We start from the raw sequence: 26,005 nt of genomic DNA on the forward strand, positions 1-26,005 counted from the left end.
TAGGAACAATCTTTCCTTCGTTCTTCACATAACTGGCTCCTTCTCATGCTCAGGACTCACTCCATATGTGACCTACTCGGATTATCCAAACTAGCTATCCTCCAGACTAAATCTACCATGACTTTTTTCTTTCAAAACACATATCACATGCAATGGTCTTATGTAGTATTTGTTTACTTGTTTACTATCTATTTTCATTGATGAATATACACATTCTGGCATGGTCAAGACCTTGTCAGCCTTGGTCACCACTCTACCCCAGCCCTAAGGGCTCAATATCTCATATCAGTTCCAGGGAACTTTTCTCCCCAAGAGTTGATTGGTCACTTTCTTCTTGAAGAGCTGAGCTCGCAGCCGGTACGGCTTGTATTCCAATCTCCTCTTCTCCTCGTCTCTCTTTCTCTGAACTTCTGGAAGCTGCTCATAAATCCATTTAGACCTCGGAATCATTTCTTTCTTCCCAATAGGCCTGTTCTTTCAGGCATCCAGGAAGCCTCTTTTCAGAAGCGGGCGCACAGGGTCCCTGGCCCTGCCATTCTCTCACAGCGTTGAACAGGGCCTCCCGCTCGCTCTGCGACGTCTTCTGCAGCTTCCTCTCCTGGACTATCAGCTTCAGACACTTTATCCACTCCCCAGAGCGGAAGATAAAGTCAGGTCTGTGAAACTGAAGGGATTCCTGTAGCGTGGCTCTCACAAACAGCCTTGGGGGCTCTCTGCCTGGGCCTGCTAGTGCCCCGTGGCTGTCCATGTGCTGTCCCTGCCAGTTCTGTCCCCACAGTGGTTCCCTCCATGGTTTGGTGTTGGTTATTGGTGCAAACCAGCAGATACCAGGGCCATGATGCTGGGGCAGGTTTTCCTTAGGACCGGACTTCACATTTTCCACGGGAACAAACCATGAAACTCCTTCACAGAAGCTGTGCTTGTTCTTCCTAAACATTTTGTCCCCAAGATAGTTGGCAAGAAATCTTTTCTCTGTTATTTTTTCTTCTGACCAAGAAGTCACATCACTGAAAGAGAAAAAAAAAAACGAGTAAATGGGTTAATGGGGCCCTGTAATGCCCACCCAGATTAGAAATCTTTACACCAACTACATTAAATTCTTAAAACAATTATTCGGATATGCATGCACATGTACACACACACACACACACACACACACACACACTCAGATAGATAGAGCAGAAAGAACAGATAGAAGATCAGATTAAAAACAGAATTTGGAATAAACAGTGTCAGTCCTCTTTGTTCATATAACCAATTCTTAGAAATACTACTTTCCTCTAGCTGAAATGGGCAACTATGAATTCTAGAGGATTTAGTAGGGAAGCTTCTCTCTGCCTTTGGACAAATGGTGCCCAGCCAAGCTATGTGACAAGAAAGGTGAGATCATTTCAGCAGCTGCCACCTAACTTGAAAAGGGTTGATTGATATGACAAAATCTTTTCACAAAGAACATAAATCAAAGAAGATGACTGACGGCGAAGTAAACATTTTAGATCTAGAGTAATTAGGAATATATTAGCAATTAAAATAAACTTATTATCATTAGCAAAATTGGCAGTTACTTGCAATTTCCCCAGGAGCCTCATTTCAAGTTTATCCTTGTCGATTTTATTATGGCAGGATTAATGTTTTTGGAGATACAGTTCTAACTTTTATGGATTTCATTTTCTCACGTCTTTGCCCATAGTTAGTAGAGCTCAGTGGTCTTCAAACAATAATGTGGTTTTCTATGAGCTGGACTCAGGTGTTCTAACACTAAAACTGAACAAAGCTGTTGTTTACCTAGTTCTCAGAGAAAATTAAGTTAGTGGATACAGGCTTTTTTTTTTTTTCTTCTATAATTTTTTTTAGGCCTCAGCACCTGCTACCACTTGTCTTCTAGGAAGTGCTAAAAAAATGACAAAATACCTGAGCTGGAAACAAATAAATAAACTAATCAAGGGAAAACTTGGTCAACAGCCTTATGGGATCAATAACATATTCCTCCAGTGGAAATGTGTGCTGATGGATCTGGATTTTTGGATGGTAACAGAGGCAGGGTTGACCCCTGTTATTCTAACCACTGGCTGTACCCAGCAGTCTTCTTTGAGACAACCTCATTGCCCTCCATCTTTCCTCACACAAAATAATAAAAATGGAGATATATCAAGCACTGATTGTGGGCAAATGCTTTACACATTCTCTCCAACAAACCTCAGTGAAACCCAATCAAGTAGGCACTTTACTTTTCCCATTTTATAGATGAGGAAACAATGAGGTCAAGTAAAATGTGTAAAGGCCCAGTACTTGAACCCTTACTGGGGGAGTAGAATATCCTGGTATCTCTCCTCTGAGTATATTCAAATTAGTAAAACTCTTTCCTAAAATGTCAACTTTTACTTTTTTTTCAAGTAGTAGGTTTTATACCCAGCGTGGAGCCCAGTGTGGAGCTTGAACTCATAACATGGAGATCGAGAGCTACGTACTTAACTGACTGAGCCATGCAGATGCCCCTCAACTCTTACTTTTATTAAGCTAATGGGCATGGGCAGAAGTCTGGAGGTGTTCAAGTACTTAAATGAGGAGGCCAGGAGACTGAGGTGGGTCTAGTGCGTCGACAGCCTATATAAGTAAACCAAAATCAAAGCCAGAGTTAATTCCTATAAATGCCTCAAGATGTAGAAGTCAAAACCTAAGGACAACCAACCACAGCCGGTTAGGCTTTCCCAAATAAGGCAGCTGCTTAAGCTTTGGCAATCATATGACTTCCTTACTTTGTGTCCTGTCTTGTCTTTTCTTTTCTTTTTTTTTTTTTTTTTAAAGATTTTATTTATTTATTTGACAGAGATCACAAGTAGGCAGAGAGGCAGGCGCAGAGAGAGAGGAGGAAGCAGGCTCCCTGCTGAGCAGAGAGCCTGATGCAGGGCTCGATCCCAGGACCCTGAGATCATGACCTGAGCCAACTCAGAGGCTTAACCCACTGAGCCACCCAGGCGCCCCATGTGTCCTGTCTTTTCTATAAAAACGTTTCCACTAGCTTTTATGAACGAGGAACACTTGGGCACTCAGTTTGGCACTGCCTGACTCAAATCCATGTTTGTTCAAATAAACTCTTGAAAGTTTTAATGTACCTCCATTTATCTTTTAACAGATGGGATAAATGAAGAAAACAAAAACATTTTACACTTGATTTTGAGATGTGGTTTTGTACTTTCATTTGATTGTGGGAGTGTCTCATGTTTGAGGAACTCACATCAAATAACACAAACTCATATCCATAGATTTGGATCAAGGAAGCACTAGAACATTATCTACTAGTCCTGTCCCACCTCTTTTCTCATTTCCTGTCTTTAGCCAAACAGCTGGGAGATGTCATCCCTCAATGGATATAACAGACCAATTTAAATAATGCTGTCCACCTCCAATCTCCCCTGAGACAAGCAATGCTGTTAAATCTGATTTTCTTAGATCTTTCCATTACATTGATCCAAAATAGACAGAGTTTCCTTATCTGTAAAATGGGGGTAATAATAGTACCTACTTTAGGATTACCATCTATGGAGGAAATTATTTTGTTTTCAAAATATGAATAGTGAGCCCTTACTGAATGCTTCCTACATGGCAAGAACTCTTCTAAGAGTTTTACATATATTGTCTCAATCACTCCTCATAGTGTCTGGTATACAGAAGGCACTTGATAAATATTTGCTGATGGATGGAAGGAGGGAAACAAGCAAGCAATTGGTATTATAGAGGTGCTGGTAACTTGGAAGGCTTATTTGCTTGTCCTAAAGATGCAATGCAATTTTCCTTCCTTCTGAAGGAAAATTAACACAAAGCACAACTGAATCGTAACCACAGTATTAATTACACATCATAAAAACACTAAATTATATATAATAGTAAAAATAAGAAGAAACAAATAGCTTTATAGGTCAATGTCTCTTGAATCTATCCAGCACAAAAGAAGCAGGAGGATTTTTTTGCTGTTATTAGAAATTAAAAAAAAAGAAAAACTTTTGAGAGTTACTTCTCCTACTTAGAGACACACAAAAATAGTGTAGTTGTATCCCCAGGAAGCCCCACTCATCTGTTTATATTTCCAGGAGCCACAGGAACAAGTCTGTTTTGAATAATGATTTGAATAAGTAGACGCACACCATGACTCTAAACAGTCTCACTCAGTTGGAGTAAAATGAACTTCGCTTTTCTTGGAGCTGTCAGATTGTGATTTATTTCCCCAGTTCCCTTCCGTCAGTGGACTGTAACAATCACAGCACATCGTGTACCTGTCTTTTGTGCTCCATGGGTCTTTTGTTTCTAAGAAACACAGTGATTGTGATGTTGGGTTGAGGAAAAACACAGCACAATCAGCCCAGGCTGGACCATGACAAATTATGAAGTAGATATTCCTGGTTTCTCTGTTTTATCATCTGAGGCTCTTCTCTCTTACACCAGAGTGGTAAATTGGTCAAGATCTTGTTTCCCAAAGGAGCTCTTATCCTAGATTTTGGTGAAAGGTCCTAAGACCTTTGTCTAATGTCCAATGACCAAAAGGATGGGACACTCTTCCTGAGTAGCCTGATAGGTCCCCTTAAAATATGGACACGTCCATGGTGATCCTATTTAAGTCATGAGATGTATCCATCCGGAATGTCAAGCTCTTGGAGAGTCTGACTCACTGACTTATTAAATCACTCAACAAATATTTATTAAGCAACTAGTATCAGGAATTGTGCTCAGAGGTAGGATTCAGAGATGAAAAATAAGCCCCCTTCCTGCCTTCAGGTAGCTCTGTCTCAAAACAAGCTGAGGGTTGCTGGGGGAGGGTGGTAGGAAGAGGGTGGTGGGGTTATGGACATTGGGGAGGGTATGTGCTATGGTGAGTGCTGTGAAGTGTGTAAACCTGGCAATTCACAGACCTGTACCCCTGGGGCTAATAATACATTGTATGTTAATAAAAAAAAAAAAGTGATGCAGTATGGAGGGCAGTTTGGGGCATAAAATTCTGGTAATATAATCTCACTGGGCTTCAGTTTCCTTATTGACAATATGCAGATGATAACATTGTCTATCTCCAAGAGTTAATGTGAGAATTAGTTCAGACTTACAAAGGACTGGGCCATATTGAGTACATGGTGCTTAAAAATATCCCAGAGACTTTTATGCAGTAGAATGACAGCATTGTTTGTTCACTTGTGTATAAATGGATAGAATACCCTAGATCCACAGATATTAAGTTTCATGTGAAACATATATTAAGTTTCATAAGAAAAATTCAAGGCCCTTAAGATCCCTAGACAGCTTAACAGTGAGGTTGAGAGTTTAAGAGTGAATCTTTTGAAGGTAAGGATAAAAGTTTAGAGCCAATATACCAGATACCTGGGTTGCAATTGGTCTTGAGAAATTTCTAGAGTTCCAGACTATCTCCCTTTTTTCTCCTCTGACCCAGAACCCAAGGTCCTTTCTACTGGTCCTGACTTCATGTCTGTTAGCTCAGAAACTACCCTTCCACTTGGATTATCCCCCAGTACCAGCTTCCTGTCAGAAATAGGTCTTTTTTAGTCTTGATGAACCTCTCACTGTCAAATGTACAAGTTCAAGTATAGGCATATTTGGTACACTAACTTGTTGCTGAGGGCATGTCATCTCCTATGTGAGCAATCAGACATTAGCCACAGATTCTCCGTGGCATAGCCATAGATTGCCTGCACTGTCGGTTCCATGTGGAAATGGGGAAGTCTTAGCTCTGGAAGGTGGAGTCATCTGTCTGATGCCACATTGTAACATGTCTGTGGATTTTAACCAGGTCTTCAATGCCAGAGTTCACTTTCTTTACCCCACATTGTGTGGCTTCCAAAAAAATAGTGAAATGATGAGAACAAGGGTTTGGGGCAGGAGCAGAGGATGTCACCTAAACTTAGGGTTTGAGTGCCTTCGGGAGTCTCCTTGGAACTCCAAATATTTCTCTCCAGGTGGGGATATGGCACCTGAAATCCCACCTTTCCAGTTCAGTTTCTTTGCCCTGACATTTATGGTCTCCAGTATCCCTGATCTAAGCATATCCACGCAGTTGTTTCCATTGCCAGACTGACAGGTTTCCCAGCCCCTTCTTCACTCCACCCTGTTCAGCTTTTCTCCCTCTCTGCCACAGTTCATGTCCTGGTATCCACCTGACAAACACTAATAACCAGCAATGGTAAATGCTTAACAGGTGTCTGCCGAAAAAATACATTTCTTTACACTCAACAGTACGCTATGAATCTTCTTTTATTTTTTAAAGTTTTATTTATTTATTTTAGAGAGAGCGAAAGGGTGCACAAGGAGGAGGAGGGGTAGAGGGAGAGGGGAAGCAGACTCCATGCTGAGCAGGAGCTGGAAGCAGGCTAGATCTCATGACTCTGAGATCACGACCTGAGCCAAAACCAAGAGTCAGGTACTTAACCAACTGAGGCAGCCAGGCCCCCTCTGAATCCTCTTTTATAATGTAAACATAACACACATATCAAGATAAGAACATGGACTTTGTACTATTTACCATGATTGGGATGGGAGAAGTTTTTTAAGAAAATATTTTACACATAGCTCTCTCTCTCTCTCTTTTGCAAATGGATAGAGGCTGATCATTACTTTTGTAATAACAATACATTAAAAACAAAACCATGAAACTCCTAGAAGAAAATATCAGGAGTGAGTGCCTTCACACTGGTCTTGGTAATGATTTTTGTTGGTGGGGTGGGGGAGTTTGACACCAAAAGCAAAAGCAAATAAAGGAAAAATAAACATGAAACAAAATGAAAAGGAAACATACAGAATGGGAGAAAATATTTGCAAATTATATATCTGATAAAAGGTTAATTTGCAAAATACATAAAGAATTCATGCAACTTAATACAAATATTTTGTGATTTAAAAATGGACAGAAAATCCGCATAGATATTTTTCCAAAGAAGGCATGTAGATGGCCAACAGATATATGAAAAGGTGCTCAATGTAACTAATCATCAGGAAGATGCAAATCAAAATCCCAATGAGATGTTACTTCATACCTGTTATAATGGTTATCCTTAAAAAGACAAGAAATAACAAGCGTTGGTGAGGATGTGGAGAAAAGGAACTCTCTTGGCTTTTGGTGGGAAAGTAAATTGGTGCAGCCACTGTGAAAAACAGTATGGAGATCCTCAAAAACTTAGAAAATAGCATTTATATGATCCAGCAATTCCACTCCTGGGTAATTACCTGAAGAAAATGAAAACACTAATTCAAAAAAATATCTCTACACCCTTGTGCTTGCAGCATTATTCACAATATGCAAGACATGGAAGCAACCTAAGTGTCCACCAAAAAAAAATGAAAGGATAAAGAAAATGTGACTATACATATATGTAATGAAATACTACTATTCAGTCATTTGAAACATTTTATAAATATATATACTGAAATCCTATTCGGTCATAAAAAAGACGAAATCTTGCCGTTTGTTACAATGTGTATGGACCTTAAGGGTCTTATAGTAAGAGAAATAAGTCAGGCAGAGAAAGATAAATACTGAAGGACCTCACTTATAGGCAGAATCTAAAACAAAACAAAACAATACAAAAAATAAAAACGAAAACAAGGAAAGGAACTTATAGATACAGAGAACAAATTAAAATTAATTTTGGTTGCCAGAGGCAGGTGAGTGTGGGCAAAATTGGTGAAGGATGGGGCCGCCTGGGTGGCTCAGTGGGTTAAAGCCTCTGCCTTCTGCTCAGGTCATGATCCCAGGGTCCTGGGATCAGCCCCACATCGCATTGGGCTCTCTGCTCAGCAGGGAGCCTGTTTCCTCCTCTCTCTCTGCCTGCCTCTCTGCCTACTTGTGATCTCTCTTTCTGTCAAATAAATAAAATCTTAAAAAAAAATCAGTGAAGGTGGCTATAAACAAACAAACAAAACAACTTTTGGGAGGTGTCATCCACTAAAGTCCTCCCATATGAGGATGAATGAGGATGAATTAGTGATGTTCTTCCCAGTCCAGAATTAGTTAAAACCTATTAGGCATTTTTGGGGAGGGGGTCTGGGGAAATGACGGAGGAGTCGTGGGAATTACTGCAGATATACTTTCTACTCTTGACAGCTAAGAAAGTGGTGGGTAGGGAAAGCGGATGGAGGATCGTGTTTCTGGAACACTTGTTAGCAGGAAATCCTTGTTGGGCTGTGACTTTAAGGGCATGAAATCCACCAATGCAGCCACCCTGTGTACGGAGGCTGTTTTTTTCAAGAAGTGTCCTTCATTCACTCACATCATCTCTTTGAAAATCTTCACAAAGATCCTTAGAAGTTATTATTATTCGTCTTGCAGATGGGAAAACTGGCTAAGGAAGTTTAAGGCCACCCCGCTAGCGGCTAGCGGGGCGAGTGGGGGGGGGGGCACACGCGGACCCCCGGGCTCCGGAGGGCGTTAACCACACAGACTAGAGAAGGCTGAGAGGCACGCCCGGGAGGCAGATCCACTGGGAAGAGAGAGAGCCCTGTGATGTTGATTTGGCGGAAAGGGACGCAGTCTGTGGAAGGTGGAGAGGAGACGGGGAAGAGAACTAGGTGTCCGGGGACAGCCTGCGTGTACGCCATGGGCACTCTCTCTCCAAGTCTCTCTTTCCGGCTCCTTCGAGGCGCGGGAAACGCGGCTGAGCCTGGCCCCGCGCGGCCGCCGTAGAGTCCCCGTTGCCATGGCTGCCAAGGTTCGGTGCGGACGCGCAGAGGCGTGACTGAGAGTGAGAAGAAGTCCTCAGAGTCCGGATCTAGCTTCCCGGGCCCGCGAACCGAAGAGGTGCCATGGGCCGGAGTAAGCGTCCCTTCCCACGAGCCGCCCTCGATTGTCCCCTTTCCCGGCGTCGTCCCGCGTCCCGGGGGCCACACAGCACCGCCGCCCCTTCCCGGCCCGCGCCCCCGGGTCCCCCTGGACCCTCTGCCTCTCCGCCCACCAACCGGCCGGGCGGCTTAGCTTTTGCGAAACTCGGGTTCCTCATGTATAAAATGGGGCGGGCGAGAAGGGCGCGGGGCTTCATGCTAGGGGTGGTGGAAGGTGCAGGTTTGGCGTCGGAAGTGCCGGGTTCGGCCCGCGCGTCTCCCCGCTCACCGCGCGGCCCCGGGCGGGTCCCTGGCTCCCCGGGCTGCAGCCTTCGCACTTCCGGAAGGCGGTCTAAGCGGGGTTGGAGGGAGCCCGCCCCAGAGCCAGCCTCTGCAACCCACTGGCTGGAGACTTAGAGCCCGAGACTTCTTCACCCTTTTGGGCCTAAACCTCATCTCCAAAACGGAAGCAATAACAGTATTGTTTTGCTGACCTGGTTAAGTGTAAACTGTGTAAAATGTGTAAAAAGTGTAAAATGTTTACAAATACACCAACACTGTGCAGAGTGATGGGATTAACGGTCACCTAGATTAGATTGAACTATTTGCCTACCAGCACCATTTCCGATCTTCCTCTCATCTGTGACCATTTTGTACAGTTCAGCTTAATTGCTCACTTACTGTAAAAGTGCCATAATTAACATTTTTAAATCAAGAGACTGTCCTGGATGATGGGGTTTCTGCCCTGGAAGAGGTGACAGTCTGGTGAAGGGGCAGATGATTTGTAAATAGTAAAAGCCCCATTCCCAAGTGGGTATACTTACTAGTATTCCCTCTTCTCTAAGGCAAGAGACAAAAAAATTGGAACAACAGCAGTAAAAATTAAAGGAGAACTTTGTTTCCCACCCATGTAATCCTTAGACATTACAAAGGAAAAATGAAAACCTTTGTCCACATAGACTTTGTGTATGAACATTTCTGGCACCTGCTTTCACAGTAGCTAAATAATGGAAATAATCCACGTATTCGTCAACATTTGTTGATGGATTAACGAATTGTGAGCTGGACATCGGCGTGATTCCATTTATTACCCGGCCCTAACATGTTCTCACTCTGATAAGAATACTGGGCAATGCTTTGTGTTTCCAGATATTAATAACAACTCAGACCCTGTGTCCAGCTAGTGTCAACGTGATTTGGTATTCCCCCTTCCACAGTGCACTGTTACTCAAGTAAAGGGCGAGCAGTCCTTTTGGAAAGGACTCGTACTGTACTCTTGGGGACCCAGACTCTCTTTTGGTTGGTGGGTTATCAGATAAAAATACAGGACATCCAGTATTTTATTTGCTAAATGTGGCAATCCTAGTTTCAGGTCCAAAAACTGAGGTCTGGAAACTCGGCAAGAAATTGTGAATTTTTATTGAGGCAATTGTCCTTAGCCTTCCAGTCATCAATCCTGGTACAGATTGCATGTGCCTTTGTTGGCCGCCCATCTGTATTGTCCTCAGGAATGTCGTGTTCTGTTCTCCATCTCCAAAGCCCTCCATGGATGTGGACGACCGGCTACAACTCCAGCTTTGTCTCATCAAAACATCTGTCCACCTAACTTCTAAAGTTAAATGCTACCTTGCCTTCCTTGTTTTAAGAGTCTGACATCCCAGTTTCTATCAGTTAGCCCAGGTCTAGAACAGCATCTCCTATGGTCAGCCTTGGCCTTGTGTTTGTCTAGTTTAGAATTCAGGGTGACGCTGGCCTTGTAGAATTATCTCAGGAAGTATTCTTAATTTTTTAAAAATTGTCTTAAGTTATATAGAAGCGTTTGGGTATACTCAGTATTATTTTTCCTTAAATGCTTGGTAGAATTTATCAGTGAAGACATCTGTGCCATGGGTTTCTTTGTGGGAAGGTTTGAGCTCCATATTCAATTACTGTAGTAGATACAGGGCTGTTTGGTTTATCTGTGTCTTCCCATGTGAGCTCTGGTAGTGTGTGACTTTTAAGGAATTTTCCCATTTAATCTAAGTTCCTGAATTTATTAGCATAAATTTATTTATATTACTCTCTTACTAGCCTTCTAATACTATACAATCTGTATGATGTGTTTTCATTCCGAATAGTGGCAGTCTATGTCTTTTCTTTTTTCACTGATTCAGTCTGGCTAGAAGTTTACTGATTTTATTTTTTAAAGTATTTTTATTGACTTTTCGCAATTGTTTCTGTTTCCATTTCATTGAGTTTTGATATAATCTTTGTTATTTACGTTCTTCTGCTTACTTTGGGTTTAATTTATTCATTTTTAGTTTCTTAAGGAAGAAGCTAATGTTTGAGACTGTTTTCCTTTCTTTAAGCATTTAGTGCTGTAAATTTTCCTCCAACTTATGTTTTAGCCATATCCCACACGTTTTGATATGGCTTTTCATTTTTTGTTCCTTTCAAAATACTTTCTTATTTCCCTTTGGATTTCCTAATGTCCAGTTTTTTTTTCCATATTTTTTTTCCTGGATTTTAGTTATTTTAGGCTGGAGGTTCAATCTTGTCCCTGTGACTCCATCATGTCTGGAACCTGAAGTCCATGTTCCTCTTATGATTAAGTCCTGGTCCTTGTTCTCTGCCCTGTCTACTTTGGTTTCAGGAAGCAAACCTCTTTATATGCTGCCAGTATGGTACCCTGGCTTTTTTTTTTTAATGACCAATTAATCATACACAGCCTTTCCTTATCACTTGTGTCAGCAGCAGACACCCAATACAACTGTCCTTTGAGGGGTTTTTTTTTTTTTTTTTGATCTTATTTATTTGAGAAAGAGAGAGCGAGCACATGTGCACAAGCAGGGGGAGTGGCAGAGGGAAAGGGAGAAGCAGACTCCCCACAGAGCAGACAGCCCAATGCGGGACTCGATCCCAGGACCCCAGGATCCTGACCTGAGCAGAAGGCAGATGCCTAACAACTGAGCCACCCAGGCACCCTGTCCTTTGAGTTTTTAAGTTATGATTATCCCCATAGTTCTCTACTGCCTGATGTGTCACACCATACAGGGGGATTCTCTTTCATTAGTATCCTATTTGCTATAAGTTGAATGTTTGTGTCCCCCAATATTCATATGCCAAAATCTCTCTCCTTTTTTTCCTTCTCTTCTCTTCTCTTCTCTTCTCTTCTCTTCTCTTCTCTTCTCATTCCTTCCCTTCTTTCCCTTCCCTTCTCTTTCTCTCCTTCCCGCTGTCTTTCTTGCTCCCTCCCTCCCTCTGTGTGTTTGTTTGTTTGTTTGTTTGTTTCTTTCCTAGAGAGGGTGGGGAGGAGGAGCAGAGAGAGAGAGAGAAAATCTTAAGCAGCCACCACACCCAGCACAGAGCCCAACATGGGGCTCCATCTCACAACCCTGAGATCATGACCTGAGCTGAAACCAAGAGTCAGATGCTTAACTGACTGGGCCACCCAGGCACCCCTCATATGTTGAAATCTTAACCCTCAAAGTGATGGTATTAGGAGGTGGGCCTATGGGAGTGATTAGGTCATGAAGGGGTAACCCTCATGTTTGGGATTATTGCCCTACTGAAAGAGGCCCCAGAGACCTAGCTTGCTCCTTCCACCATGAGAGCTTCCCGTCAGTGGGGAAGCAGGTACCCCAGACACCAAATCTGCCCGTGTCACAATCTTGGACTTCTAGCCTCCAGAACTATGAGAAATAAATATTTCTTATTTGTAACCCACCTAATTGATGGTATTTGTGTTATGGTATTCCAGACAGATTGACACAGTTCTCTTTGCAACACAAGTGCAAGTGTTAAACATCCCACAGCTACCTTGTGCCAGACACTATCTGTGCTCCACCTCCCACCGGTAGTGGTGTCCCCATCGCCCCTCAGGCAGCAGACTCGGACTGCAGAAGCCCATCTTGGTTAGCTTCTGCATTCACATTCCACTTCCAGTGTCTACCCTTCCAGGTTGGGTTCCCCAGGGAGCAGACGTTTCAATGGAGATTAGTGTCCAGGAGGTTCATTAGGGAGTGTTAGTGGAGTGGATAGGGAAGGCAGCAGCAAGACTGGGTAGGGAAGGATGCTGGGCTGTGATGCATTTTAACAAAGGCCATAGCTAACCAACCTGGAAACGGAAGGACCTCTAAACTGGGAATGGACCTTTCGATTTTCCCAAGGTAGGGTGAGAGGGCTGGGCTCTTAGAGCCCACATCAGCTGTCATTGGATACAGGCTTTCCTGGGAAGGACCACGACGTTGATTGAGGTGTCTTTTCAGCCGCGTGACTTAGGAAGATGGTGGGCAGCTGAGGGTAGTCTGCTGGCACAACTCCTAGCAGTGAGAAGAACTAGTCCTTCAGTTTTAAAGGAGGGAACTGGGAAACAGAGCATCTGCCATAGCCTGGAGCACCCCTTCCTCATCCATTTATCTGACAAATACCTACTCAGCTTTCAAAACTCAGCACGGGCTTCTTCTCCACGGTGCCTCTTGTGACCTTCCTTCTGCCGCTCAGTAATACTGATCATTCCCCTCTTTATACTCCTTGTTCTCTCTGTGTTCTTCTGTCACAGCCCCATAGCCCTGCACCCACATTCTTTCATGGCATTCTATGTGAATCACTGGGTTGAGTCTAGTATGGCTAGCGGTGCTTTGTTATGATGACCCGAGTCCGTCACAAAAGGCAGGGCGAATGAGTAATTCTATTTTTTAAAAGTGGCCATTGAAAACCATAAAAAAAAAAAAAGTAAATGCTGAAGGTGACCTTCTCCTATTTGTCACCCCTTTATCTCTGTTACATTTCTGTTTCACAGATATATTTCAGGGTGTTTACAAATTCTGTGAAATCTGCCCTAAATATACACTACCTATTTTATTCGAACCCAGTGAGAAATAGCTATTTACAAAACGTAGTAGTGTAAAGCTTGAATGAATGAATACTTCATTATTGGCTCTGGGAGTTTCTAGAATTTTGCTCAATACACTGAAAAGCTTCATAGAAATAAACATGGCCTGACAACGGCCAGTACTCCAGAAACCTTCTCCTTCTGCCCTTCTCCTCACCCCACCCCAAAGAGTCATTTTATTGCCATTCCCTTAACTTATTGAAAACCCAGTCATCCCACGGCATTGAAAAGAAGCGTAGGCTGGCTGGTGAGTTTTGATTCAAACTTTGGTTGGATTCCTCGGCACCATTCCAATTAGTGAGATAAATATGAATCTGTGTTTAAAGTGTCAGTGTTCTTCTCAGCCTCTGTCCACTCCTGCAGGTCTTGGCTAGCGCCCTCTGTGGGTGAGACACTTCTCAGAACCAGATCGGGTCAGGATTTTGCTGTTGGAATTTTTCCAAAATAAGGAAGTGAAAGCTCTGTGTTTCATAGAGTACTTAGGCATGTTCTTCTGCCACTGGAGTAGGCGTGGCAATACCGTCTCTCTTGAAATGGGGTTAGGGTGACATCCTAACGCTTCCAAAGCAGCTTTAAATCCCTGGAATGATTTCTTATCAATGCAGTGATGTATTATGTGGAGTAGGACTTTCTAAAGGTGAACAGTGCTCCTGGGAGTAAAAGAGAGTTTGGTCTAGATGACATGGTGTGTGAAACTGCAAAATGCTTTCCTGTTGACAAGCACTGGAACACTGTTATTCCCATCCACCACATAGATGGTCTTTCACATTTCTTTCTTGTTTCTTTGATGATGTTTGCCATTGCAGGTGGGGCAGCGCCATAGAACAGCAGTTTCCTGAGTGCTATAAATGGGGGGCCACACAGTGGAGTCTGTAGAAGAGCTCAGGAAAGTGGTTTCTCTCGAAGAGCTGAGGAAAGGGAGCTCCAGACTTTTGCAGTACTGCCTTCCACTGTGAATCTCCATTATTTCATCTGTCCTAATTGCATAGAACGTTGCTGTTGGACAAGCTTCCCTTTGGTGCTGAATCACCTGTTGACCCTCCTCTCCTGTGTGTGTGTGTGTGTGTGTGTGTGTGCACGCACACAAATTAGTTATTCCTGCAAAGGTTCCTCTACTCTCATCCCTTTTAACTGATAGTGATTTTTATCATCTTAATTCTCGTGGTTAGGAGATACAGAGCAATGTAATTCCTTCCGAATATCTACATGCCCCTGAAAGGGAGGAGTTGAAAATTGCATGAAAGTGATCAAATTACACAGAAAGTAGCAGAGTGGAAAAGGTTTCTTAATTTGAAGAAAGGTATAGCAAGAGAACATAGGAAGGATATTTGGTGTCTGTAGAGGAACATGCTGGCTATTTAGAGTTGGACAAATTGGAAAAGCCTCTAAGAATGTAGAGCTGGAGTGGCCCGTGATCCCTTTAGTGTTTGAGACCCAGCCACTCCCAGTGGGTTGCACAGATGCTGACGTAGCCGTCCCAGGCTGGACACTATGATGCTTTAAAAAGATGCTTTCAGAATTCCCCTGAACACATCAGACTGAACCATACTTACAGATGACAGCTGCTCTGGGATTCAACTTGGGTTTATATCTGCAATATGAATGTTCCACTAGGCCTTCCAGGGCAACTGGTGACCCAGGGAAAGAATAAAATGGATGCTCATGTGTCAAGTTATAATCAAGCTGCCAGATAAAATGCATTTTCCTCCCTCAACAAGAGTATCTTTGTGACAACTCAAAAGGCTATGTTTACTCCTTGGGTTCCATGCCAGAGCTTGGGGGGTGGGCAGGGCATCTGGGGAGAGCTGACTCCCGGCCCACCCCCCCCCTTCTCTTCCCATTCCTGGCTCTATCCTGTCCCTCAAGCCCCTGTATGAAGGTGGATATTCCTGCCTACATACCCATCCACATTTCCAGAAAAGAGCTACTCCTTGGATGTTCCAGGGTGTAGGGGTATCTTCAGGAATGAACCTGGAGAAATGGCCAGTGTTGGGCGTGGAGATAGGCTTGGGCCCGTTGGGCAGAGAATTCTCTTGTTGTTCCACCTGGGACATGTTCTAGAAGGAAAGGCATGGACTCTGGATGGACACATCCTTCTGGTCCCTTTGACTCCAGGTCTGATGACATCAAAAACCCAACCCCCTACTCCGTGGATTAGTATAGTTCAAGTTACATATACCCCGCTGGTCACTGAGAGTCTTATTCGTAGTAGTGAATAATTCCTGCATTTCCTTAGGGTAGCTTAAATAACACTGGTTGTGCCATCCCAACCCTCCAGTCCCTGCCGCATCCTTACTAAGAGAATTCTTGTAGATGATTACAGAGACAGCTAATACATGTGACTTTACACAGCAGCTTCGCAGTGCCTTCAACTTGGCTGTACCCATAGATTTATGATCAATTGATTTAAGCTGTTAGAACCAACTTTGGTAGTGAGACGTGTGGAGAGTAGTTTTAATGCCCTTCTCTTATAGGTTTGGTTTTCGGAAAGTTGTTTTCTGCTGAAGCTGGCTTGCCTGCTAGCCATGGCCTCCAGAGGCAGCAGAGAACAGTAGGCAGTAAGGCCCCCAGTGAGCTGGGGCTGGCAGGGCTGCCCTATTAGCCCCCTTCCCTGCCTCTTTGGCCTGCCCCTCCCCAGGACCTGGCGTGCAGCCAGCTCTGCCAGCTAGTTGAGCCAAGGCTTAAAACAGCAGGGACATTCCCCATGTACTGTATTTGAATCTCTGGACCTTTACACTCCCCCTGTCTTTCTTCCAAAGAGCTGTCATGCAACCTTATCTCCTACCACCAGAAATAGGAGGGGTTCAGCTAGCTGCACACAAATGATCGAGTTCGTACCTGTTTTCACATTTTTTTTTTTTAAAGGCAAACTCCCCCTTTCAGGATCAGGCATGGAAGTGGGGGCAGGTGAGGGGCTGTAAAGAACTCTGTCTTAGCCAGAGGAACCTGTACCATTGAGGAAGCCTGAGACGTCCTGAGACGTTCTTCCTTGCTCCTGTTTGGGGTGGTGTAGCATAGTGGCTGACAGCTGGTGGTTGACACCAGACTCCTATGCTCCCAACCCGGCTCTGGCACTTACCATCACGACCTTGGGCAAGTTATTTAAACTCTCTGTGCCTCAGTTCCTCATCTGCTGAGTGTAAATACTCATATATGAACACACGCAAAGCATTTCGGACAGTGCCTGGCACCTCATAAGCAGCAATAAATGAATATTGTCTCTCTGGCTGGACATGCAATGTTCCACTGTCCACCTAACATGTGGACATTACAATGAATTAATTATGGTTTTAGTAGCACCAGAAAACACAGGGTTTGTCCACTGTCATCACGTCTTTAACTTGAGTGTGCCTTAGGAAGGGGTTCCTGTCTTGCTCTTGGCTCCAACCTTGGACCAGGGCATTGTCTTCAGCCCCTTGTGCCCCCCTAACAGGACAGGCCCCGTGCTGCAGAGCACTCCTGCCAGAGGGCCAGAGACTCTCCTCACCCTCTCCTGAAAATGGCTCCTTTTCTTCCTCCCGGAGACAGACCGCAGGGTAGCTGTTGTATAAGATCACAGTGCAATATCTAGGGTGCTTCTCTCTTTTCTCTTTACCTTTAGTGAGATTAATAAATGTCAGTTGAATGAATGGACCTTTCCTTACTGAATGGTGGGTAATGCCTTCCTAGTTTTGCCCTCTGGCAGCCAGACCCTGCCACTCTGTCCAAGTCGTCCTGTCTTGGTCTACTTAGTGGGTCTCATCCAGTTCAATGTGATACCACCATGGGGTTCCATATCAACATTCTCATGGTCATTACCCTCCCACTCTGTCCTGGTCCAGACAGCTAAATGTAGGTAGACCCTGTGCAAACAAACAAACAAACAAACAAACAAAAAAAGACAAAAGCTCTCTGACTTACCAAGGTGTCCCCAGCAGGAGGCAGCACCTCTTTGTTCTCTCCTTTGAAAATCCCTGGGTTCTGGAGGACTGACATCTGACTGGTAATGTAATAACCTCATGATGTGCACAGGGATGGAGATGTAATATGTAACAAATTTTCTTTCAGTCACAGAAGATCTTATTAGACGGAATGCCGAACACAATGACTGTGTAATTTTTTCCCTGGAGGAACTCTCCTTGCATCAGCAAGAAATAGAAAGGCTAGAACACATTGACAAATGGTGCCGGGATTTAAAAATCCTCTATCTTCAAAATAACCTCATTGGAAAAATTGGTAAGTCTTCAGGATTTTGTGCTCACAGTTTCTTGGACATTTTGAATGGGAGAACTTTGGGGAGGGCAGTATGATTCTTAGAAGAAGACAACCTGGGTGAAAAAGAGCCATATAGGGGAAATAGACACGGTGGCTCCTGGAAGCTGTGCGTGGACCCTCTCCTGGGGCTCCCACGCTGCTCAGTCCCCTTACCCAAGGGTCGCTAGGGATGCCATTGAGGAGACGCAAGGGGCCCTTAAGGTTGGGAGCATGATTGTTGACCTGCTCATTTATAGCCTGGTTTTGTCAAAGTCTGAAAGTGGAATAGAGCCCAGGCATTTGTCCTAGTTTTGTATTGGTCCATGGAACAGAAGCGTTGTGTTCAAGTTAGACCACATTTAGAGGTTCCCTGGGGTGGCTGGTTCTGCCGTGGTTACGGCGAACGTGGATGTGCAAGGCTTTGTGCTGTGTATGAGTTATCAAAGGGATTCCACACCTATACCCCTGCTCACGGCTCCAGTTTGAATGAAATGACAAGTAGACGGATCAAAACATCAGCATTAAACTGACAAAAACTTTTGGAGAAAGTGGCTTAGCCTTCAGCCAAAAGGGCTTCCTAAAACTGCCCTCAAGTTTCTTCTGTCCACCTGGCCGCATGCAGGTTGGGCAGTGTGTGGGCCCTGCGTAGGGCAGTATGGTCGTAGGGGACGAGAGTGTGTACTCTCTGCAGGCAGGGAGACCCCAGAAGCCGGGGAGGGGGTAGGGGTGTGGCTGGCCATGCCTAGTTCCTTCTCCCAGTTCATCCGTCAGCCAGGTGGGGCCGCCCCACAATTCCATGGGGAACAAAGAATTAAGTGGTGGAGAGAAGGGAGGCCCATGGAGTCACTCCGAGGCTGTCCTGCCACCAGAAACAGGAGCATTTCCCACACTCAGAAGAGCAACCTGTAGTTTAGTAGCAAGAGGAGGTACAGGTCCTGATGGGCCTGATGCCTCCCTCAGCCGCTGAAGATTGTGTGAAATTAGGTGAGGTCACTTAGCCTTGCGGTGCATACGAGAAACCGTCCCTCAGACGATAGCTGCTACCATTGCTGTTAAACCTGTCATTTATCCAGGCTAGACACATGGAGGTAGGGGCGGGAGCTGGGGGAAAAGGGATGGGCTTAGGGTCTAGGAAGCAGATGAACGTCAACCCCTGTGGGCCAAGGCAGTGGAGCCAGAGGTCAGCTTTTAGGTTGTGTCTGAACTTGCCCGTGAGATGTGCAGTGGTTCTCAACAGGGCGCTTGGCAACCTCTAGAGACTGTTTTGGTTGTGACAAGTGTGTCGGGGGGGGTGGTGTGTGACCACTTATACTGTTCAGAGACATTGCTAACTCTCCTGTAGTGCAAGGATGGCCCCACAAGAAAGAACTCCCTGCCCACAGCCTTAGTAGCCCTGAGAGACTCTGAGGGATAGGAGATCCCTGGTACCCCTGAGATCTCATCCCTGAGGGTGAGACACCCTGTGGAGGTGGTTGCCCCTGGTTTGGCGGATAATTAAAAATTGGTCCTTGGGTTGCAAAAAGCCTAGAATTTGCATTATTATTTTTTGAAGATTTATTACAATTCTTTATATTTCTTCAGATAATTATTTTCGGCATCTTTCACTTTACCAGAAATTAGAAACTCTGGCATATTGTTCAATTAAAAAGGCTGTTACAGAAAACCACCAGCTTTTATGCAAGGGGGCATTAACGAGCCGTCCTAATTGTACAGATCTAAAAGAGTTCCCGAAATTTTAATCTCCACAGCTGGGTCCGTCACAATTACTAATTAGTAGCATAGTATTTCAGGCCTTTTCAGAGCTGCGAGAAAGCTTAAATTTTTGCTTCCAAAGTATTCTTAAATTAAACACTCTTTTAAATCCTAATAATGGGATTTTTCAATGCCGCTCCACCCATAGGCATGCAGGCGCTCATTTAGCAAGCAAAAGTGTTTCTCTAGGATTCACACTTGCTCTGGTGCCATTGAGGTAGAAGTTTGCAGAGTAGTTGGCTCTCCTAAAACTCTTCCTCGCTGGGAGATGCAGATGGGCTGGCAGGTGGTGGTGGGAGGCAGGGCCGTGCTAGGTTACTGTTGCACCAAGTCTGAGCTGAGGACCTTCCAGGGTCTTGTTAAAGTGGGGCTCCAGCCCCATCCCGGACCCACTGATTGAACCTGTGGGGGCGGGTTCCCCAAATCTGCATTTGTAACGGCTTCCCAGGGAGCCCAAGGCCTAAAGGTAAGAGCAGAGCCACTTACACTGGGGGATGACTTTGGTCCACCTCAAGTCTGTGGGTCTGGTGATAGCAATTGGTGAGAACTGCTTCCGGGGTGGTTTGGGCTAGAACCATGGTTTGGCAGACTCCCTTCCTGCGTCCAACAGGCGCTGTACATTTTTATCTGTAGAGCCATTTTTTTTTTTTCCCTGACCAATTTGGCTCATTATTCTTGAGGGATAATTTAAGAAATCCTTCCCAAACAATTTTTTTTTTTTCCTACCAAAAGACTCTTTTCACATTTAGAGGTTTATACATATAACAAATGTGGGGAAGGAACAGGTCTTTTATTGTAGGCTGGCAATTTTAACAATAATAACATAAAAATGTAGATATTTTTGTTCAGGGCACAGACTGCACACTCATAATCCTGGGCACATAGAGCTCCACATATCTGTTGATGATTGAATGCTCAGGTGTCGCCTGGAGAACCTTCTAGAAACATCAGATTACTTAAAATCATCTAATTGCTGAGAGAGATGTTAATAATTTATTCTAAAATCCTCAGTTTAGAAAATGAGTCAACTGAGGCTCAGAGGTGAAGTGTTATTCTTAGGTCTATGTGAACAAATACATGATATTTTATAAATTTTAAATGAAATGTAACGATGGTAAGGGTGATGATGACCATAGCCATCCTGTTTGATCTTTCTCATATCAATGAAAAATGGGCAGAAGGAGTATTATTTAAGTGAGGGGTCCTTTCCATGCACATTCCCTAGCAGGGTTCCCCACATTCATGTCCTCTTAGAAAGAACTGTTCTTTTAGGGTGTAGTGTAATGATTTAGTGCCAAGCTCTGGAGTCAAATTTCCTGGCTTTACCATTTAATCTTGAACAAGTGGGTTAAGTCTCTGCACCTTGGTATTCTTATTTGTAAAAGGGAGCCAACAGAAATTTTTACCTCTTAGGGATATTATAAGGATGAAATGATGTCATATATGCAAAATGCCTAGAAAAGTACATGGCATATAATAAGGCCTCGACAATATTAGCTATGGTATTATTAGCGTTTTTAGATGTTGGGTAATTCCTTCTTTCTGCTCCACCAGTCCCAGTATGAGCTCCATCCTACAGCCGGTTTCCTCATGTCTGCAGGATGACTCTGGTAGCAATCAGGATATAACTTTCTTCCTTTTTCACATCCAGCAGGAGAAAGGAAAAGGCAGTCCCCAGGCAATGCCTCTCATTTGACTGGGAGCACTGATGTGCATGTGTTCTCCATTACTTAGCTACCAGGAAATGGTTGTGGGCTGGCTGGCTGAAGCCTAGGTTCCTGAGCTGTCCTTCGCAAGGGACCTGCTATTGCACTGGCCCAGCTTGGTTAAGTCAAACTCCCCGGAGTTAGAACTGGCTAGAGACAAGAGCAGAAGTGTGTTCTGTTAGGAAGGATGGAGGAAGAAATGATGCTGCATTTGGCAACCAACAATGTCTAATGTCCTGGTGTAGACATGAAAAGCAACCTGGTTTTGATAACCATACTAATGCTTAGATTCCTGATATCATTTTCACAGCAGATTATGTAAAAATAGCTTTTATCTTGAAGGTTAATTAATTACATTTTTGTATATTTTAGAAAATGTTGGCAAACTCAAGAAACTTGAATATTTGAATTTAGCTTTAAACAACATCGAAAAAATTGAAAATTTAGAAGGTAAGAATTTTCTTCTGATATTTTATTATGAATTAAAATTGAGACTTACAACTAAATTTAAACAGCATCACTTAATAGGCACACTTTTCAAATTAATATTTAAGTCTTTTGTTTATTAACAAAAGACTTAAATATTTGTGATAAAAATATTTGTGATAAAAATTCAAACAATAACAAGGTACATAAATTTGAAAATGGAAGTCCACTTCACCCCTCCTAACCCAGCTTCCTTCCCAAGGGTAGAAGGTAGTTTTGTTTCATTTGCTTTGTATCAATGGGATCATACTATGAGTATTGTTTTGAAAATGATTTCGTCTGTGAAATTACCTTGTTCTTTGATATCCAGGAAATGTGGGGGCTCTCTACCAGAATGGTGGTACACTGATTTATCTCCCAAATTTTCTGCAGACGGACATTTGGGTGGTTTCTAGCATTTTGCTATAATAAGCATGTCCACAATGAGGATTCTTTTACAATTCAATCTGTGTGCATGTGTATTTTTTTTTTTATAGGACAGACATTTAGACATGGAATTCCTGGGTTTAAATATACACCTTTTGAAAAATAATGCCAAAATTTTCACCGAAAAGGTTGTATTAATTTACTTTTTTACTGGTAGTCAATGTGACACATTTGTACTCAAGCTCACTAATACTTTTTATAAGCAATCTTTTTTTTTTTTAAATGGGAAGACATTGTTAAATAATTTTTTAAATTTGCATCTCACTATTATTGAATGTCCATATCCTTCTGATTTTTATTGAGTATTTGTATTTCATATTTTTTGGTCATTTTTCTATTGATTTATCTTTTTTTTAAAATGTGCTCTAACACATTCAAGATATTAATCCTTTATGTATGTATGAGTATTTTGTCTTGAGTTGACTACTTTTCTTTTGTTCCAGTTATGATGCTAATACTGTTCAGAAGTCTTACATTTTAGTATACTCAACTTTATCAGTCTTTTCTCTTTATAGTTTATGAATATAAACATATTCTATATTCTAGTTTTAATTATTATATTTTTTACATTTAATTTATCTAGTGCATCTCAAATTTATCACACAAAAGAAGGAACCAATGTATTTTTGGGATAAAGAAAATGTGACACACACACACACACACACACACACACACACACACACACACAGTGGAATATTACTCGGCCATAAAAAAGGATGGAATCTTGTCTTTTACAACAACATGGATGGACCTTGAGGACATTATGCTAAGTGAAATAAGTCAAAGACAAATACCATATGATCTCACTAATATGCAAAATCTAAAAAACAAAACAAAACACTAAGCTCAGATATACACAGAAGAGAAGATTTGGTGGTTGCCAGAGGTGACGGTAGGGGGTGCAGGCAAAATGGATGAAGGAAGTCAAAATGTACAAAATTTAAAACTATAAAATAATCAAGTTATGAGGCTGTAGTGCACCGCATGGTGACCATAACTAATAATGCTGTGTTGCGTATTTGAAAATGCTAAGAGAGTGTGTCTTTAAAGTTCTTATCATAAAGAAAAAAATTCTGTGATTCGGTAATGTGACAGATATTAACTAGACTTCCGGTGGTGATCATTCCGTGATCTACACAAACATTGAATCACTATGTTGTATACCTGAAACTAATATAATGATGTATGTCAATTATACCTCAATAAAAAATAAGGTGAATGTGGAAAATTGTATTTTTCCCCAAAATGTCTCTTAACTGAAATATTTGAACAATTTATTTTGTAAATGATACAAAATTCACATATCATAAAACTCACCATCTTAAAATATACAAGTCAGTGGCTTTTAGTATATTCACAAGATTGTACACCCATCATCACTATTCAGTTCCAGAACATCCCATCACTCCATACCACACCCTGTGTATGTGTATCTGTTGGCCCCAATCCAGTCCTTGTCTCCATAGATTTTCCCATTCTGAACATTTCATGAAAGTGGAATTGACAATATATGGTCCTTTTTGTCTGTAGCATGATGTTCTCAGGGTTTATCCACACTGTGGCACATATCAGTACCTACCCCCTTTTGTGGCTGGGTTTTGTTCCATTGTGTGGATGCACAACATTTTGTTTGCCCACTTGTTAGTTGATGAGCATTTGGGTTGTTTCCACTTTTTGGTTATGAATAAAGTTACCATGAACACTAATGTACAAGTCATTGCATAAATGTGTATTTTCAATTAATTCACTATACACCTGGAACTGGAATTGCTAGGTCACGTGGTAACCCTCTGTTTAACTTTTTAAGGAACTGCCGAACTGTTTTCCAAAGTAGTAGCACCATTTTACATTCCCACCAACAACTACTAAGTGCTCCAACTTCTCCACACCCTCGCCAACACTTGTTATTTTATGTTTGTATTTATATCTTTGTTTTTATAGGTGCCATCCTGATGGGTGTGAGGTGGTGTCTCATCGTGGTTCTGGTTTGTGTGTGCCTAATGACTGATGAGCTTGGGCATTTTTTATGTGCTTATTGGCCATCTGTATACTTTATCTGGAGAAATGTTTATTCAGAACCTTTGCCCATTTTCTAATTAGGTTATCATTTTATTGTTCAGTTGTAAGGCCTATTTATATATTTGGGATAGTAGAATCTGGTCAGATATATGATTTGTGGATACAATTTCTCATTCTGTGGGTTTTCTTGTCAATTCTGATGGTGTTCTTTGGTGCATAGTGGTGTTTTCTTAAATAGTTTTATTGAGGTATAGTTGATATACAAAACCTGCATGTATTTAATGTAAACAGTTTGTTGAGTTTGGATATTATGGACATACTGTGAAACCCATCACTACAGTCAAGGTAATAGACATACCCATCACTTCTCTTTAATCTCATATCGCCTAGAACTCTTTCAAATGGATTTTTCTTGTACTAGATTGATCTTCTATTTCCCTTACCCTGTATTCCTTATTTAAACCTCTTTGTCTTGTTATTCTACATTCTGGAAGGTTTCCTGTTTTACTTTGCAGGCTTCTATTTTGTGCTTTTATTTTATTTTTTTTAAATGCCTGGTAACATTTGGTGTCTGTTCATAATCATGATGGATTTGGCTGATTAGGTGTCTGGTGCGGGCTCATTCTGTGGTTGTGAGCTTCTGTTTCCACATCCGGCCTCTCACTCAGCTGGCAAGGCTACTGGGGGCTCTGTGAGCGTGGGTAGGTCATGGCCACTGGCAGGCTTGAGTCTGGAGTACAGGAGCATGAAGCAGAGCCAGGCGAGCTGCTCTCCCACCCCACTCCCATCTGCCAATAACTAAAATTAGGAAGACTTTACTTCGGGTATGGTGGATTTTAGCCTGTTTGCCTCCTTGTGTAGAAATGGGTATTTTGGTGACTCTCAAGGTTATACAGCAACAAGATGTAAGTATTCATCATACGTTCCGAATTTTCATCCTCAAAACCTAAAATACTGTCATGATCAAAGGCCCTAAAGCCATCTTCAGTGCTGGAACTGGGAAGATTCTGTCCATCATGGGCATTTTTCTGCATTAGAAATGGAGTCATCATTCTCCTCTAGCCGCCACTCTATAGCCCAATTCTGCAGTCTCATGTGAACAAGTGGAATAACAAATTTATTGTGTATGCATGTTTTGTGATAGTAAAATGTCAGTCTATAATGTCAGAGAAATAATTAAAACTCTCACTCTCAGTTGGTATGTCCAGGACTTGTTTTGGTTAAGAAAGGATCTTGGGAGAGTTGTTTTCCCGTGTTTTTCTCTTCTGCCACGAGAGGGCAGCATCGTCACTATTGTCTTTTTGAGCTTTGGGAACTGTAGTCCACAGCCCTCTGCTGGCCTCTACCTGGGCACTTCTTGAGAGCACCACATTACAGCTCTAAGAAGGAGGCACTGGGTGCAGGGTAGGTTGAGGGTATGTTTGAGGGGATGGACAGTAGGGAGGGAGGATGCTGCATATCTATCTGCTGGTAAGTATGAACTCTGTTTAAAGGTTTAAGGTGAGAGGAGGAAGATGGCTCATCTCACCCACTTGAGTAATTCTCAGTATAGTTTTAAAGATAAAATGGATTTTTGCTTGTTTATTTTTTTGTTTTGCTGGCTGGCAAAAACGAGCTAGCATACTTTCTCCTCTGTTTTGGATTCACTGGGATATAATAAATTGCCTTCTTTTTCTATCCCTCTTCCTTACCCATTCTA

General features: G+C 42.7%; 2 protein-coding genes across 3 annotated transcripts in view; one reads left to right on the forward strand and one right to left on the reverse strand.

Moving 5' to 3' along the window:
• Positions 1–285: 285 nt before the first annotated feature.
• LOC116876993 (putative ALMS1-like protein) lies at positions 286–990 on the reverse strand. The gene is given in 2 exon segments (XM_032873447.1): positions 286–526; positions 528–990. Coding segments are annotated over 2 exon segments (651 nt in total). The 5' UTR covers positions 938–990.
• A 7,720-nt stretch (positions 991–8,710) lies between these two features.
• LRRC6 (leucine rich repeat containing 6) overlaps positions 8,711–26,005 on the forward strand; it is a 72,717-nt gene continuing 55,422 nt past the window's right edge. For both annotated transcript variants that reach the window (XM_032873513.1, XM_032873514.1), the window contains exons 1-3: positions 8,711–8,806; positions 17,732–17,899; positions 21,748–21,825. In XM_032873513.1, coding sequence (XP_032729404.1) covers positions 8,797–8,806; positions 17,732–17,899; positions 21,748–21,825 — 256 coding nt within the window. In that variant the 5' untranslated portion in view covers positions 8,711–8,796. The remainder of the gene's footprint in view (positions 8,807–17,731; positions 17,900–21,747; positions 21,826–26,005) is intronic.

This window comes from Lontra canadensis, unplaced genomic scaffold (assembly GCF_010015895.1).
Source record: "Lontra canadensis isolate GAN:19392208 unplaced genomic scaffold, GSC_riverotter_1.0 scaffold49, whole genome shotgun sequence".
Taxonomy (NCBI): Eukaryota; Metazoa; Chordata; class Mammalia; order Carnivora; family Mustelidae; genus Lontra; species Lontra canadensis.